General features: G+C 55.7%; 1 protein-coding gene across 4 annotated transcripts in view; it reads left to right on the forward strand.

Annotated features, from left to right (window-relative positions):
* Positions 1-14,247, forward strand: part of CEP164 (centrosomal protein 164) — a 31,934-nt gene that overhangs the window by 8,824 nt on the left and 8,863 nt on the right. For all 4 annotated transcript variants that reach the window (XM_056509615.1, XM_056509613.1, XM_056509614.1 and 1 more), the window contains 11 exons: positions 692-775; positions 1,576-1,650; positions 7,175-7,254; positions 10,266-10,475; positions 11,551-11,685; positions 11,838-12,054; positions 12,603-12,680; positions 12,922-13,053; positions 13,529-13,651; positions 13,725-13,868; positions 14,042-14,125. In XM_056509615.1, the coding sequence (XP_056365590.1) occupies positions 692-775; positions 1,576-1,650; positions 7,175-7,254; positions 10,266-10,475; positions 11,551-11,685; positions 11,838-12,054; positions 12,603-12,680; positions 12,922-13,053; positions 13,529-13,651; positions 13,725-13,868; positions 14,042-14,125 (1,362 nt within the window). The remainder of the gene's footprint in view (positions 1-691; positions 776-1,575; positions 1,651-7,174; positions 7,255-10,265; positions 10,476-11,550; positions 11,686-11,837; positions 12,055-12,602; positions 12,681-12,921; positions 13,054-13,528; positions 13,652-13,724; positions 13,869-14,041; positions 14,126-14,247) is intronic.

The raw sequence follows: 14,247 nt of genomic DNA on the forward strand, positions 1-14,247 counted from the left end.
GCTGTGTCCCACCCTGGGCTGCCAGATCTGCTCCTGCTCAGGCTCCAGGGCAGGATCCCAGGCAGAGCATGGGCTCTGCTGGACAGTCTCTCCAGCCTGGCTGCCTTCCTGCTGATTCTGCAGTGTGCAGAACACATTCTGCATTACACTGCTGTGTAATGTCTGTAAGAAATGATAAACTGCAAAAGCCAGCCTGGAAAACACGCTGTGTCCTGAGGAGCTGAGGGTGTTGCTGTCCCAAACTCTTGGGTGTGCTTTGTGCCCCTGAGTTCTCTGCTGAAGGCAGCAGGGTGTTCCCACTGAGCAGTTCCTGCAGCTGGGAATGGCTGGGGATGCAGGAGCCCTCGCTGCACTCAGGCACAGCAAAGTGGAATTTTAAAGTGCTTTTATGGCTCCTGTGTGGTGGGCTGGGAGCTCTGAGGGATCCTTGCAGATGGAAAGGAAGCAAGTGCCTTTTATCAGGGAGGTTTGAAGAGCACTTCTTTGCCCTCCCCAGCCCTCCTGTGAAGTGGTGTTTTGTGCTTGTCCTGTGGGTCACACGTGCTTGGTGTGTTCCCCATGATGCTCAGTCACCTTTTCTTCCCTGGGAGAGGCCAGGCCCGTGTTTCCAGCAGCAGCTGCCGTGTTGGGAATGCCCAGGTGAGGCTGCAGGGGTAGGGCATCACAGGCTGTAATGTGCTTTTCCTCCCAGCTTTCAAAGGCATCCAGGGCCAGTGGCTGTGAGCAGGACTTGCCTGTCTCCAGGTGCTCTGACCAGGAGGTGGTTCAGCCTGTGGTGAGTCACCAAAAGCTCCTTTTTCCTTGGCTGTGGGCTTCAGGCTCCTCTGGGATGATGCAGTGCCCCCCTCTCCAGTGCCTCACAGCTGAGTGTGGCACAGGGCAGCACCTCAGACTGGGGCTGGGGGTGAGCTAATATCCATGGAAAAGTAGGTCACAGGGAGCTGAGAGTGTGCTTGGATAATTGCAAAAAGGCAAATAACAAGCAGAATAAGAACTGTGCTTTCAGGGCTCAGCAGCTTTTGCTGAGGGGGGGATTATGTGGCTGGAGGGTCCCCAGGCAGGAGGGGAGGGCAGCCCTGGCTTGGGGGGAGATGCCCATCAGCATCTCCTCATCTCCACAGGAAGCTGCCACTGCCATCTGCCAGTGGGAGCAGAGGCAGCACGGCCAGCAAATGGCTGAGAATGTCATTATTTACAGGCCTGTGCTGGCAAGTGGCTCTGCCTGGTGTGGGCACGTGTGGGCAGGGCCCCAGGCTGCCAGGAGGGTCCCCAAGGGGGAATGATAACTTGTGGCTGTGAGGGAAGAAATGCCTGGAAGTGTGCAGGGGAGCAGGAGCATCCCCTTTGGATGTTCCTTGTGCCACCCTCTCCTGCTAAGGCTGGTGGCACAAGGGGCACTGGGAGGGTGGCAGTGCCCTCCCTGTGTGGCACTGGTGTCCCTTGGTCCCACAGGGAAGGGAAATGCTGCTGAGCTGCTGTCTGTGGGTGGTGAGCAGGGATTCTGAGCTGTGTTGGGGTATTGGTCTCAGCATCTCTGGTTGTTCTCAGAACTGATCCTTCTGCTTTCTGTTTCAGGGTTTGAGGAGCCAGCTCTCTGAGGTTCTGGATGTGGGCAGTGTGTCCCCTGGTTTGGACAGCCCTGAGTGCAAGGTCAGTGAGCAGCCAGGGGGAATCCTGGGCTGTGATGCTGTCAGGGAAGGCTTTGCAGAGTCACCAGGGGTTGATGTTGTGGAGTCTCAGGGGTGACAGCAGCACCAGCAGGGCAGGTTTTCCTGCAGAGAGGAGGTGCAGGTGGCTACACAGAGAGCACAAACCCAGAGCAGAGGTGGCTGGAGGGGTGTGCACGGGCAGGCTCCCCTGGCTGCTCTCCCTGCCCCAGTGGAGAGCCAATAAATGGCTTTCCTGGGGAATGCAGGAAGTAGAGTCTATTTCCCTTTCTTCTTTTGTGAGTGTATTTGTCCTTTTCTTTCTCTTAAGCAGATGGGAAGGATTTGTGTGGCAGAACACGATAGAATCAATGGGAAGAAAAGGAGGTTAACTCCCTCTGACAGATTTTGGTAGAGGGAAGCTTATTTTTAAGCATTTGGTTGTCTTGCCTGCTTTAATGCAGGGGGAAGGGGCTCCTTGCAGTGAGCCTGTGGCACATGGAGTGTCTGTGTGCTCATGTCTGTGCCAGCCTGGGATGCAGCACTGGTCAGGCAGCTCTGCCTGAAGATTGCTGTGCATCTCTGCTTTATCCTTGTCTTCTCAGCATGGCTCTGAGCTGGCTTGCTCAGCCCCACGTTCCTCTGGAGCCCTCCTGCTCCAGCTCTGTGCTGGTTGGAGCAGGCTCCAGGATCCAGCTGGGGTCACTCAGCCTTGCCCTGATTGTGAGCAGATGAGCTGCTCTGGAGGAGAGACCCTGAGTGGCAAAAGCCCCACCTGTCCAGCAGAGAGGAGCAATCCTGTTTGCAGGCTTGTGTCTGGAGAATACACCTGTCCTCTTGTGCCTAATAATGAGCATAATCAGATGTGAAGGGAAAACAAAACATATGCCTGCTGTGCTCCCCCTCTCCCTGCCTGCAGCACAGGCACTGTGCATGCAAATGCTGCTTGGAGCAGCCAGGTTTGGGTTTATTGCAGCCCTCTTTGGGGAGAGGTGGCTGTGAAATGTGCTCCCTGCACAACTGCAGCTGCTCTTTTGTGTCTGTGCACACAGGCTCGGGGTTGTAGGAGTGTGAGGAGCTCGCCTTGCTTTGAATGTGTTGGCAAAACATTCTGTTGTTAAAAAAAAAATTAAAATAAAGGACTCCTCTGGCAGGTCTGTGAGCACAGAGTTGGAGGGGTTTTGTTGGTGTGTTTTGGCAGGAGCTGTGGTGGCTGCAGAGGCTCTGTGGGACCTGGGAGAGGGGAGGCTGCTCCCTTTTCCTTTTCCTTTTCCTTTTCCTTTTCCTTTCCCTTTTCCTTTCCCTTTTCCTTTTCCTTTTCCTTTTCCTTTTCCTTTTCCTTTTCCTTTTCCTTTTCCTTTTCCTTTCCCTTTCCCTTTTCCTTTCCCTTTTCCCTTTTCCCTTTTCCCTTTTCCCTTTTCCCTTTTCCCTTTTCCCTTTTCCTTCCCTTCCCTGTGCAATATTCAGAGCTGTGGAATCACAGAATGTCCCGAGTTGGAAGGAACCCACAAACATCATCAAACTCTAACTCCTGGCCCCACACAGACACCCCAAAATCCCACCCTGCACATGCCCCTGGAGCTCTGGCAGCCTGGGGCTGTGACCATTCCCTGAGGAGCCTGGGCAGTGCCTGCCCCTCTGAAAAGACAAACCTGTCCCAAGTGCTCAGTGCTGGCACCTTGCAGCATGATCTGAGCTGATGTGAGATGTCCCTTGGGCTCTGGGCTGTGCAGGGGGAGGAGGTGGCTCATTGTCTGTCATCCCTGTGTTCACACAGCTGGTTCTGTGACTTGAGCATCTCAAGTGTCCTCTGGGGATGCAGCTGGGTGGAAAACAGAGCTGCTGGGGGTTCTGGGGCAGCAGGAGGGGCAAGGATCTGATAATTCCATGGACAGGGCTTAAAACCTGCCCTTGTTCCTGCAGGTGGGAGCTGTGTTCACCTTCCCAACCCTCCCTTGTCCTGCAGATGGGAGCTGTGTTCACCTTCCCAACCCTCCCTTGTTCCTGCAGATGGGAGCTGTGTTCACCTTCCCAAACTCTCCTTGTTCCTGCAGATGGGAGCTGTGTTCACCTTCCCAACCTGTCCTTGTTCCTGCAGATGGGAGCTGTGTTCACCTTCCCAAACTCTCCTTGTCCTGCAGATGGGAGCTGTGTTCACCTTCCCAAACTCTCCTTGTTCCTGCAGATGGGAGCTGTGTTCACCTTCCCACCCTGCCCTTGTCCTGCAGATGGGAGCTGTGTTCACCTTCCCAACCCTCCCTTGTCCTGCAGATGGGAGCTGTGTTCACCTTCCCAAACTCTCCTTGTCCCTGCAGATGGGAGCTGTGTTCACCTTCCCAACCCTCCCTTGTCCCTGCAGATGGGAGCTGTGTTCACCTTCCCAAACTCTCCTTGTCCTGCAGATGGGAGCTGTGTTCACCTTCCCAACCCTCCCTTGTCCTGCAGATGGGAGCTGTGTTCACCTTCCCAACCCTCCCTTGTTCCTGCAGATGGGAGCTGTGTTCACCTTCCCAACCTGTCCTTGTCCCTGCAGATGGGAGCTGTGTCCACCTTCCCAAACTCTCCTTGTCCTGCAGATGGGAGCTGTGTTCACCTTCCCAACCTGTCCTTGTTCCTGCAGATGGGAGCTGTGTTCACCTTCCCAACCTGTCCTTGTCCCTGCAGATGGGAGCTGTGTCCACCTTCCCAAACTCTCCTTGTCCTGCAGATGGGAGCTGTGTTCACCTTCCCAACCTGTCCTTGTTCCTGCAGATGGGAGCTGTGTTCACCTTCCCAACCTGTCCTTGTTCCTGCAGATGGGAGCTGTGTTCACCTTCCCAACCTGTTCTTGTTCCTGCAGATGGGAGCTGTGTTCACCTTCCCAACCCTCCCTTGTTCCTGCAGATGGGAGCTGTGTTCACCTTCCCAACCCTCCCTTGTCCTGTAGATGGGAGCTGTGTTCACCTTCCCAAACTCTCCTTGTTCCTGCAGATGGGAGCTGTGTTCACCTTCCCAACCTGCCCAGAGGTTCCTGCAGATGGGAGCTGTGTTCACCTTCCCAAACTCTCCTTGTCCTGCAGATGGGAGCTGTGTTCACCTTCCCAACCTTCCCTTGTCCTGCAGATGGGAGCTGTGTTCACCTTCCCAACCCTCCCTTGTCCTGCAGATGGGAGCTGTGTTCACCTTCCCAACCCTCCCTTGTCCTGCAGATGGGAGCTGTGTTCACCTTCCCAACCTTCCCTTGTCCTGCAGATGGGAGCTGTGTTCACCTTCCCAACCCTCCCTTGTCCTGCAGATGGGAGCTGTGTTCACCTTCCCAACCCTCCCTTGTCCTGCAGATGGGAGCTGTGTTCACCTTCCCACCCTGCCCTTGTCCTGCAGATGGGAGCTGTGTTCACCTTCCCAACCCTCCCTTGTCCTGCAGATGGGAGCTGTGTTCACCTTCCCAACCCTCCCTTGTCCTGCAGATGGGAGCTGTGTTCACCTTCCCTACCTGCCCTTGTCCTGCAGATGGGAGCTGTGTTCACCTTCCCTAACTCTCCTTGTCCTGCAGATGGGAGCTGTGTTCACCTTCCCTACCTGTCCTTGTTCCTGCAGATGGGAGCTGTGTTCACCTTCCCAACCCTCCCTTGTCCTGCAGATGGGAGCTGTGTTCACCTTCCCAAACTCTCCTTGTCCTGCAGATGGGAGCTGTGTTCACCTTCCCAAACTCTCCCTTGTTCCTGCAGATGGGAGCTGTGTTCACCTTCCCAACCCTCCCTTGTCCTGCAGATGGGAGCTGTGTTCACCTTCCCTACCTGCCCTTGTCCTGCAGATGGGAGCTGTGTTCACCTTCCCTACCTGCCCTTGTCCTGCAGATGGGAGCTGTGTTCACCTTCCCTAACTCTCCTTGTCCTGCAGATGGGAGCTGTGTTCACCTTCCCAACCCTCCCTTGTCCCTGCAGATGGGAGCTGTGTTCACCTTCCCAAACTCTCCTTGTCCTGCAGATGGGAGCTGTGTTCACCTTCCCACCCTGCCCTTGTCCTGCAGATGGGAGCTGTGTTCACCTTCCCTAACTCTCCTTGTCCTGCAGATGGGAGCTGTGTTCACCTTCCCAAACTCTCCTTGTTCCTGCAGATGGGAGCTGTGTTCACCTTCCCAACCCTCCCTTGTCCTGCAGATGGGAGCTGTGTTCACCTTCCCAACCTCTCCTTGTCCTGCAGATGGGAGCTGTGTTCACCTTCCCACCCTGCCCTTGTCCTGCAGATGGGAGCTGTGTTCACCTTCCCACCCTGCCCTTGTCCTGCAGATGGGAGCTGTGTTCACCTTCCCAACCCTCCCTTGTTCCTGCAGATGGGAGCTGTGTTCACCTTCCCAACCCTCCCTTGTCCCTGCAGATGGGAGCTGTGTTCACCTTCCCACCCTGCCCAGAGGTTCCTGCAGGGATGGTTCCTTGGAGGAACTGCCCTGCTGGGCAGAGGGGCAGCAGGAGCCCAGTGCATGAGCTCAGAGGAGTGAGCTGTGAGCATTTCCCTCTCTCCAGGATGAGCTCCTTCCCCATTTGTCTGGCTCCTTCCTGCTCAGGCAGCACTGACAGAGCCCATTTGGAGCCAGGAAACATTTGCTGAGCTCCTTGGTTCTGGGGAATTGGAGTCATCACTTAGAGGGGCAGGAGGGGGCTGGGGGCCCTGCCCAGGCTGATCTGATGGGAGGTGACAGCACTTGCAGGGAATCCTTCTGCCATTTGCTCCACTGAACACTTGCATAAATTACTGTGGGGTTAATTCAGCCTTGTTTTGGCCCTGCTCCATGCACAGCTCCCCAAAAATGTATGAATGGGCCCTCCTGCTTCCTGTGGGGCTGGCAGTGAGGGGTGAAGTCCTTCCCCTCCTCTGGTGTCCCTGCTGCAGGGACAGAGGGAGCTGGGAGCTGGCAGCTGGGGGAAGGAGCAGCTGACTATTTCACATTCAGATATTTTCTGTTCATATTTCAAGTATTTACTATGCCATAAATGAGCCAACTGAATGCTCAGTGTGCTGCCAAGGGGGCTGGACTGCTGATTTACCCTGGAGTCAGAAATCCCTGGACTGGTGACTCTGCAGCCCATCACACCCTGCCCTAGAGGCTGGATGGGAGGCAGGACTGAGTCCTGATGTGATTTTTGGTCCCAGACAATGCATCCTTTCCTTCATTGCCACAGCACTTCGTGTGTGTGACATTTCCCTTTCAGGAGATTTCTCTCCTGTGCTTTCCAGGGAGTTCAGTGCGACTTGGGATTTAAAACGACCTTCAGGGAAGGAAAGCCAAACCTGTGTCCCAAGTTCCTAGTGCTGGCAGGGAGTTCATCTTTTATCCCAAGAAAGCTGAGCTCCCAGGCCATCCCCTGTGCTTCTGGAAGGATTCCTGGCGTGGTTGGAGAGCCTTGGATACCCTCAGGAGAGGAGCCTGGCACATCCATTCTGGAGCATGGTGGTGCCATGTGGCCCAGCTGGCTCCATGGAACTCCTTTGAGCTCTGTTTGGTGAAGGAGCCACAAACTCCTTAAAAGCCTGTTTGCTTTTACCTGCAGGAGCTGGGAGAAGAGGAAAAGGACCAAAGCAAAGCCAGTGCAGGGGAGGAGCAAAGGGAAAGAACAGAAGCTGCTGAGAGGTATGGTACAAACAGAGGCACAGGGGAGGCCTGGGCAGCTCCAGCTCCTGCCTTTCCTGCCTTCCCTCCCTGCTGTGCTCCCTGTACCTGTCCAGGTGTGCCCTGCACAGCACAGCACCCCCAGCTGCTGCAGCCTCTCCCAGGGCCTTTCCCACTAAACCTCTCCCTTCTGCTGCCTCCTCAGCCCTGTCTCAGCAGGCTTCAGCTTCTGCTGGGTGGGCAGTGAAAGTGCCTGCCCATCCTTCCCCTGGGGCTGCCCAGCTGTGGCTCTGGCCTCTGCCTCCCTCACAGCTCCCACTGCTCCTGCCAGGATGGTCTGAGCCTGGTGTGTGCCCTGGGCTGGCAAACAGGGCAGGTGTGGCCACTGGCCATTGCCTGACCTTTCTGCTGCTGAAGGCTCTCAGGTGTCTATTCCTGGTGCCAGGAGAGGCCAGCTGTGATGGGAACAGTTCTCTTCCTTCCACAGAGGTGGCCTTGGCCAGGTGTGAGCACTGAGCTGTTTTATATCCAGATCACCAGCTGCTGTCCCAAGAGCAGTGCTGCCTTCAGACCCCAGTACCACGAGGACTGGGGGGTCCAGGGCAGCTGTTTTCAGCCTCTTTGTGAGGATTTGTTTGGAGCAGTGTGGATGCTGTTCTGAGCAGTGAGCTCTGTGCTGCTCCTCCTAGGAGAGCCCCAGCCTGGCATTGACAGATGAGTGGTGTCAGACTCTTGGCTGCACACTGAGTTACACGTTCTCCAGGGCACTGGGAACCAAGGAGCTGCTGCCTGTGCCAGGGAAATCCGTGAGCAGAAGCTGCAGCCCACCTTAATGACTGGCTCTGTGGGATCTGCAGCCTTGTTCTTGGAGGAGCTGCTCGTCTGAGGGTCTCCAGAAACGTGTTCTGCCCGCAGGAATTGTCTCCTTATCACTTGGTTCCTGCTTCCCAGCTGAGCCTCCTCTCTTTCTCTCTGCCTGTGAAGCTGCTTGCCTTGTCTCTCCTCTCTGTGCTTCTGAGATGAAGTAGGACTGTAGGTACAGCGTGCCTGCCAGCACTTCCATCTGTAATTTGGACAGCAGTGTGAGTATGGCTGACAGGGCTGGCACACCCTGGGGACGTTCTCAGGAGTGGGATGACCCAGGGAAGAGCTGCAGCACTCGAGGCTGCTGTGCATTGCAGCCTCAGCTGCCTGCCAGGTGACAGGAGATGGAGGGAGTGGTGTGGAGCTGCCTGAGCACTGGCACCGTGTTGGCCAGGCAGGTGCTGTTGGCAGGCATGGCTGGGTGCCCACCTGTGTCACCTGCACGTCTTTGTCCACCTGTGGCAGCTGCTTGATCTGAGCTGAGCTCATCTGACCTCCTGTCCCCTCTTGTGCTGCCAGGTGAGGGGGATCTGAGACGTGTGTGAGGCACCCGTGGGGCGTTTTGGGTTAGAGAATCCCGGTGGGGCCGAGCTGGAGGAGGGAGCCCTGCACAGCCTGGTGGGTCCTGAGGAGCTTCCTGCCCCACAGAACGTGTGAGGGCTCCCTGGCAGTCCCTGGTGCTGTGGCTGTGACAGCTGTTGTCCCTTTGTCCCCCCGTGGTGGCGGAGCTGGCGTGTGAAGCACGAGCTGCAGGTTTTTTGTGTGTGCCCAGGGCAGCAGCTGCTCCTGCCAGAGTGCCAGTGAACAGCCTGTGCTGGGCTGGGCAGGGCCAGAGCAGCAGCTCAGCCCTGGGCTCTGTGCCTCGGGGCTGTGGGATGAGGGAGAGCTGTGTGCTTTGTCTTTGGGAAAGCCTTCCCTGTGCTGAGGCTGCAGCCTCACCCTCCCCCAGAAACAATTCACACTGAACTCGCTGAGTGATGCTGAGCTGGGGGGAGAAGGCAAAACCCATCAATTCACCCCATTTTGCAGCCACTGGGCACGTTGGAGGCATTGAAGCAGTGAGGTCAGAGCTCAGCTCCTGCCCAGGCTGCTGTTCTGTGCTGGCTGTGGGTTCCTACCTGCAGCTCCCTGAGCTCCGTGGTGTGAGTGTGCTGACTCTGCATTCCCTGTCAAATGACACATCAGCAGCTGCAGCTGCAGGAATTAGGCAGGGAGTCTCTGGGGACAGGGTGGTGGGGGAGGAATCTCTGTTCTAGAGGAGCTGTGGTGCTGTGCCAATGTGTGTGTGCTGCCTGGCTCTCCTCTGGAGCAGAAACTGGGGCAGAAGGAACAGGGTGATAACCAGGTGGAAGTGGCTGAATTGCTCTGCAGAGCAGCCTGGTGAAGGTGTTCTGGGGGGCACCAGTGAAGGGGGATTGTTCCAGAGCCCCACCACCTTCCTCTCTCCTGCTCTTTTTGCTAATGGCTGCAGAAATGACCTTTTCTCTCCTGACTCAAGGCTGAATAACTGGGGCTGTTATTTCCCTGATTCCTGGCACAAGTCCCTCTGCCTTGCACTGCCAGTCTCACAGCATGGTGGGACCTTCCTGCTCCAGCCTTCACTAGAAAAGAACAAAAATCTTTCTTCCTAGTCTAATCTCAATTTTCCCCTCCTTCTCCTTTTGTTCTCTCAGACCTTAATTTTGCTGCTGTCTGCCTGAAAAAAAAAAAAACCAAAAAAAAAAACTTATTTAGAACCAGATTGGGTTTGAATTTTTGGAGTGCTGAGGGCTTTCTGTTGCCTGGAGCTGGCAAATTCCCAGCACACTTTAGGTTGCAATTGCAGAAAAATTGGTCCATGAGAAGCACCAATGCTTGGGCTGGGAGCAGGTACTGATGGCATCTGCTCCTGTGCCTGGCAGCCTGGCCAGGGCTTTTCATCAAGTGAGATTTTATTGACCTCACAAGGTGAGCTCTGCTGGGTCAAAACTGGAGTTATTTAGGGCTGGAGTGCAGTTGGGGATTGGTTCAGTGTTTTCTGGGAGTCACCAAGAGGATCCACCAGTGGTCCAGCAGTGAAGCTTTTGGAGTGGGTGGCTCTGAGATTTTTGGAGTTGAGGTTCTTTTTCCTTTTATGTTACTCTGTTTCCTGTCACCCTTTTGCCAAAGGAGCTTTTTCTCTTTGGTAGGCACCCTGAGAAGGAAATTGAGCAGCCCTTGAACCAGCCTGAGGATGAATCCCTGGAGGAGATAGTCAAGGAGGTGGAGGCAGAGCTGGAGCAAGAGGAAATACATTTATTTCAAGCAAAGGAGGAGAAAATTCAGCAATTCCAGGAGGAGATGAGGCAGGAGGAGGAAGAAGCTGAAAAGCTTCATCAGCAAAAAGAAAAACCCCTCAGGTACTTTCTTTTTTTGCTCCACCTCCTCCAAGCCTTTCCAAGGTGGGATTTCATTGCTGCTGGCCACAGACCGGAGCTGCTGTAGCCACCAGCTGGGAAGTGATGCTGCTTTGCAGAGCTGGGGGAAAGGAGCAAGATCAGGGCTCTCAGGGAGGAGGAGGAGGAGGAGGAGGGACAGCCTTTGGCACAGACAGCTGTTTGTGTGGGGATCTGCAAAGCCTGGGGTGGGCAGCTCAGGAAAGGCTCTGCCTCATCCTGCAGGATGAGCTGTGACCCCCACACACAGAGCTGCCAGCTGTGGTTAACCTGGGAGAAGTTTCCAGCTCAGTGCTTGGAGCTCTCCCCCCTGGCAGGTGTTCAAATCCTGGGCTGAAGGTGGGAACAGGGCTGCAGATGGGGCATTAGGGGGATGAGGAGCTGTCTGGAGTTCTGAGAGGGGATGTTTCACAGAGGGGCTTCCAGGCAAGGCTTCTAGGAGCAGGGCAGGGAAAGCAGGGTCTGAGAGCAGTGCAGAGTGGGACAGCACTGGGAGCTGTGTCCTTTCCCTGGGGGAATTCTTCTCTTGAGGCTTCTGTATTATCTTGCTGGAGCTGATGCTTATGTTCTGAGCAGCCAGAAACAGCATCCTGACATGAAACACGTGGGGATGCAGTCTTGTGAAGGAAGATGCAGAAATGGCACCTGAAGGGGAAAAATAAAAGTGTAGGGAAAGGTATAATATGGAAAAAAGGAGCTTCCAGATGTGCTGATGCATCCAGGTACTTTGCCTGGGAGCCTGCATCCATTTAATGAGAGTTGATTTCACTTACCTGCAAAAAAAAAAAACCAAAAACAAAAACAAAAACAACCCCAAAGAAGTGTAAGCTGTGATGATATAGCAAGTTTTAATCCCACACAGCTCAGGTTTGCTGCTGGGGCTGCATCTCCTGTGTCAGCAGCAGGTCCTGCAGGTGTGGGGGGATGAATGTGCCACCACAGCCAGAGATCCCCAGCTGAGCTGTAGCCCTTGGAGAGGGCACTGAGAGGTACTGAAGCCTCCTGAACCTCTTTTCTTCCTTTTTATTTTCTGTCTCAGCGCTTCAGAAGAAGATTTGGCAAAATCTGAGCAGGAAGAGGAAGAGTTGCTTGTCAGAGAGGAAAAAGCTGCGAGACTGGAAAAGCTGCGAGCCCAAATCACCTCAGAGATGGAGGCAGAGGAGGAGAGGATGAGGTGAGAGGCTCTGCTGCCATGTCTGGGGGTTTGAAGGGCTGGTTTGGGAGGGAAGGGTTGGGCACAGCCCCAGCAGAGCCCAGAGGGAGGTTCTGAGCCCTGACTGACCAGCGAGGATCCCGACTGCTGTGCTCTCCTCCCAAACCTGCCAGGGCAGAGCAGGAGGCCAGGCTGCAGAAGCTGAGGGAAGAGTGGGAATCCCAGCAGCTGGTGGAGAAGGAGAGCCTGGAGAGGAAGCAGCAGCTTGCCTTGGAGGAGATGAGGCTGGCAGCAGAGGAAGCCCAGCAGAAGGAGATGAACAAGCTGGAGGAACAGAAGGAGCAGTTCCTGAGCGAGCTCAGGGAGAGGCTGGCCAGGGAGAAGAGGAAGGTGAGATTTCACTGCCAGGCAGGGCTGTTCCTGCTCACCTGGCTGCCATGGGGAGTGTGGGGATGAACTCACACGTGCAGAGCTCCAGGGGCAGATGGAGGCACAGGGAGCTGTGCAGGAGAACTCCCTCAGTTGTTGTTACAATGGTGATTAACTAACAATTATTTCAATGGCCACTCTGCCTCTGAAGACAAGATAAGGATCACAGTGTGTCTGGCTGAGCTAAACCCAGCCCAGTTATCAGATCTGAACTAAACTGAGCCACTTTATCAGCTCCCAACACCTCTCTGGCTGCTGCAGTCCTGCAGGGAGCTGGGGAGCCCTTCAGTGGGGCAGCTCCCAGTCCCTCCTGCTCAGCAAGACAGGGATTCATGGAGATCCCTGCCAGGGAAAGCACAGAGAGGGTAAAGGCACCTTGTGGTGATCCCCTTTGGAAGGGGGAGTTAGTGCTGTGCCTTTTGATGCTTTTGGATAGAATTTAATTGCAAATGCACCTTGTTCCCACATGCAGAGGTTTCCCAGCAGTCTGTTTTGCTGTGTTTCCATAGGCAGCAGAGGAGCTGGAAGAACAGTTTGCCAGTGAACTCCAGCAGCTGAAGTCTGCAGCAGAAGAGAGGCACCATGAGGTGAGAGTGGTGTCCTTAGAATGTAAATTGTTGGGTTTTTTTTTTTTTTTTCCCTCAGCTGTCACCAAAGGTGTCAAGGGAGGGTGGCATTAATTTGGTTTTCCCTGCCTGGCTGTGGTTCTGGTGTGGCTCAGTGCCTGGCTGTGCTCCAGGCAGGGGGGGTGAGGCTGTGCCGTGCTCTGCCGAGGGCAGGGATGGGTCCTGCAGAAAAGGCTGAGTCTCTGCGTGGCTTTGCTGGCAGGTGGTTTCCAGCCTGCAGGCCCAGCTGGCAGAGGCACAGAGCAGCCAGGAGGCCCAGCTGCAGGAGGAGCTGCAGAGGGCAGAGCAGGAGGTGCAGCACAGAGCCCTGAAGGTGAAGGAGTTCGAGCGCGAGGTGAGAGTGGCTTTGTGCTGGAGCCTCTTCAGGCTCTCCCCTCCAACGTGGGCTGAGCTCTGAGCCCCTCAGGGGGAAGGACATCCCCCAGCACCTCACCCCAGCAGGGTGAAGGCTTTGTGCTCCCCAGGACACACCCCCTGACCCCACCCTGGGCTCGGGCTCACATTTTTGGGAGGCCACTCCAGTGCAGTGCTGCAGCTCAGGGTGTCCTGGCCCCCTTTTCCTTGCCATTCTGCCCTACCATCCCATTCACATCACCACACCGGACTTGCACAGCCAAAGAAGCAATAGAAGCAATATCAATCTATTCAGTTTTGCTTCTGTTTGTCATCCAGCTCACCCTGCCTTTTCCTTTACCTTAGTTTTCCAAACCACGTCTCATTTATTGTAATTAGAGTTTAACTCACACAGCTCACTTTTACCAGAAACTAGGCTGTAGGCTAATTTTACAGCTGTGCCTGTGGCCCTGCAGCTGAGCGAGCTGATGAGCGACCGGCGGCGGGAGGTGGAGAAGGAGCACGAGGCGAGGATGGAGAGGATGCGGCAGCAGCACCGGGAGGCGCTGGCGCGGGCACGGGAGCAGCACGAGCAGGAGGTGGGTGCAGGAGCCCTGCATGGCCCTGCTGCACTGCTGGGGGCTGTGCCTCACAGGGCTGCTTCCCTGGCAGGAGCAGAGGCAGAGGGCAGAGCTGCTGGAGGGGCTGCGGGCGGAGGCGGCGCGGCTGCGGCAGCTCCACGACAGCGAGCTGAAGGAGCTGCAGGCAGAGCTGGAGGGGAGGCTGAGCGCCCTGCAGCAGAGGCACAGGGAGAAGGTGAGCAGCCTTCTGGCCCCTGGCATCCTGAGGGATGGCCTGGGGGCTGCCCAGCTCGTCCCCCTGCCACCCTGCACAGCCCAGGGGGACAGACGCCAGCGGCGTCCCCAGGTTGTGTTTTCCTGCTGGGGGAGAGTTTTGTGCCATCCTCCTTAACTCAGCTCCCTGTGCAGGAAAGGAAGCTCCAGGATTCAGAGAAGGAGCTTGAAGTGCGCATGAAGAGCATGCAGGCCAGATCAGAGCATCTCCTCAGCCAGGTGGGTCAGCCTGGTGGGCTCACTGAGCTTCCCTGATCCCTGCCCACCCTTCAGCTTCCTCACAGGGAGCAAAGCAAGGCTCAGCCAGGCTTCTGCTGCCATCCCACTTTGGGGTAAAACTT

Source organism: Oenanthe melanoleuca, chromosome 24 (genome assembly GCF_029582105.1).
Source record: "Oenanthe melanoleuca isolate GR-GAL-2019-014 chromosome 24, OMel1.0, whole genome shotgun sequence".
In the NCBI taxonomy this organism is placed as follows: Eukaryota; Metazoa; Chordata; class Aves; order Passeriformes; family Muscicapidae; genus Oenanthe; species Oenanthe melanoleuca.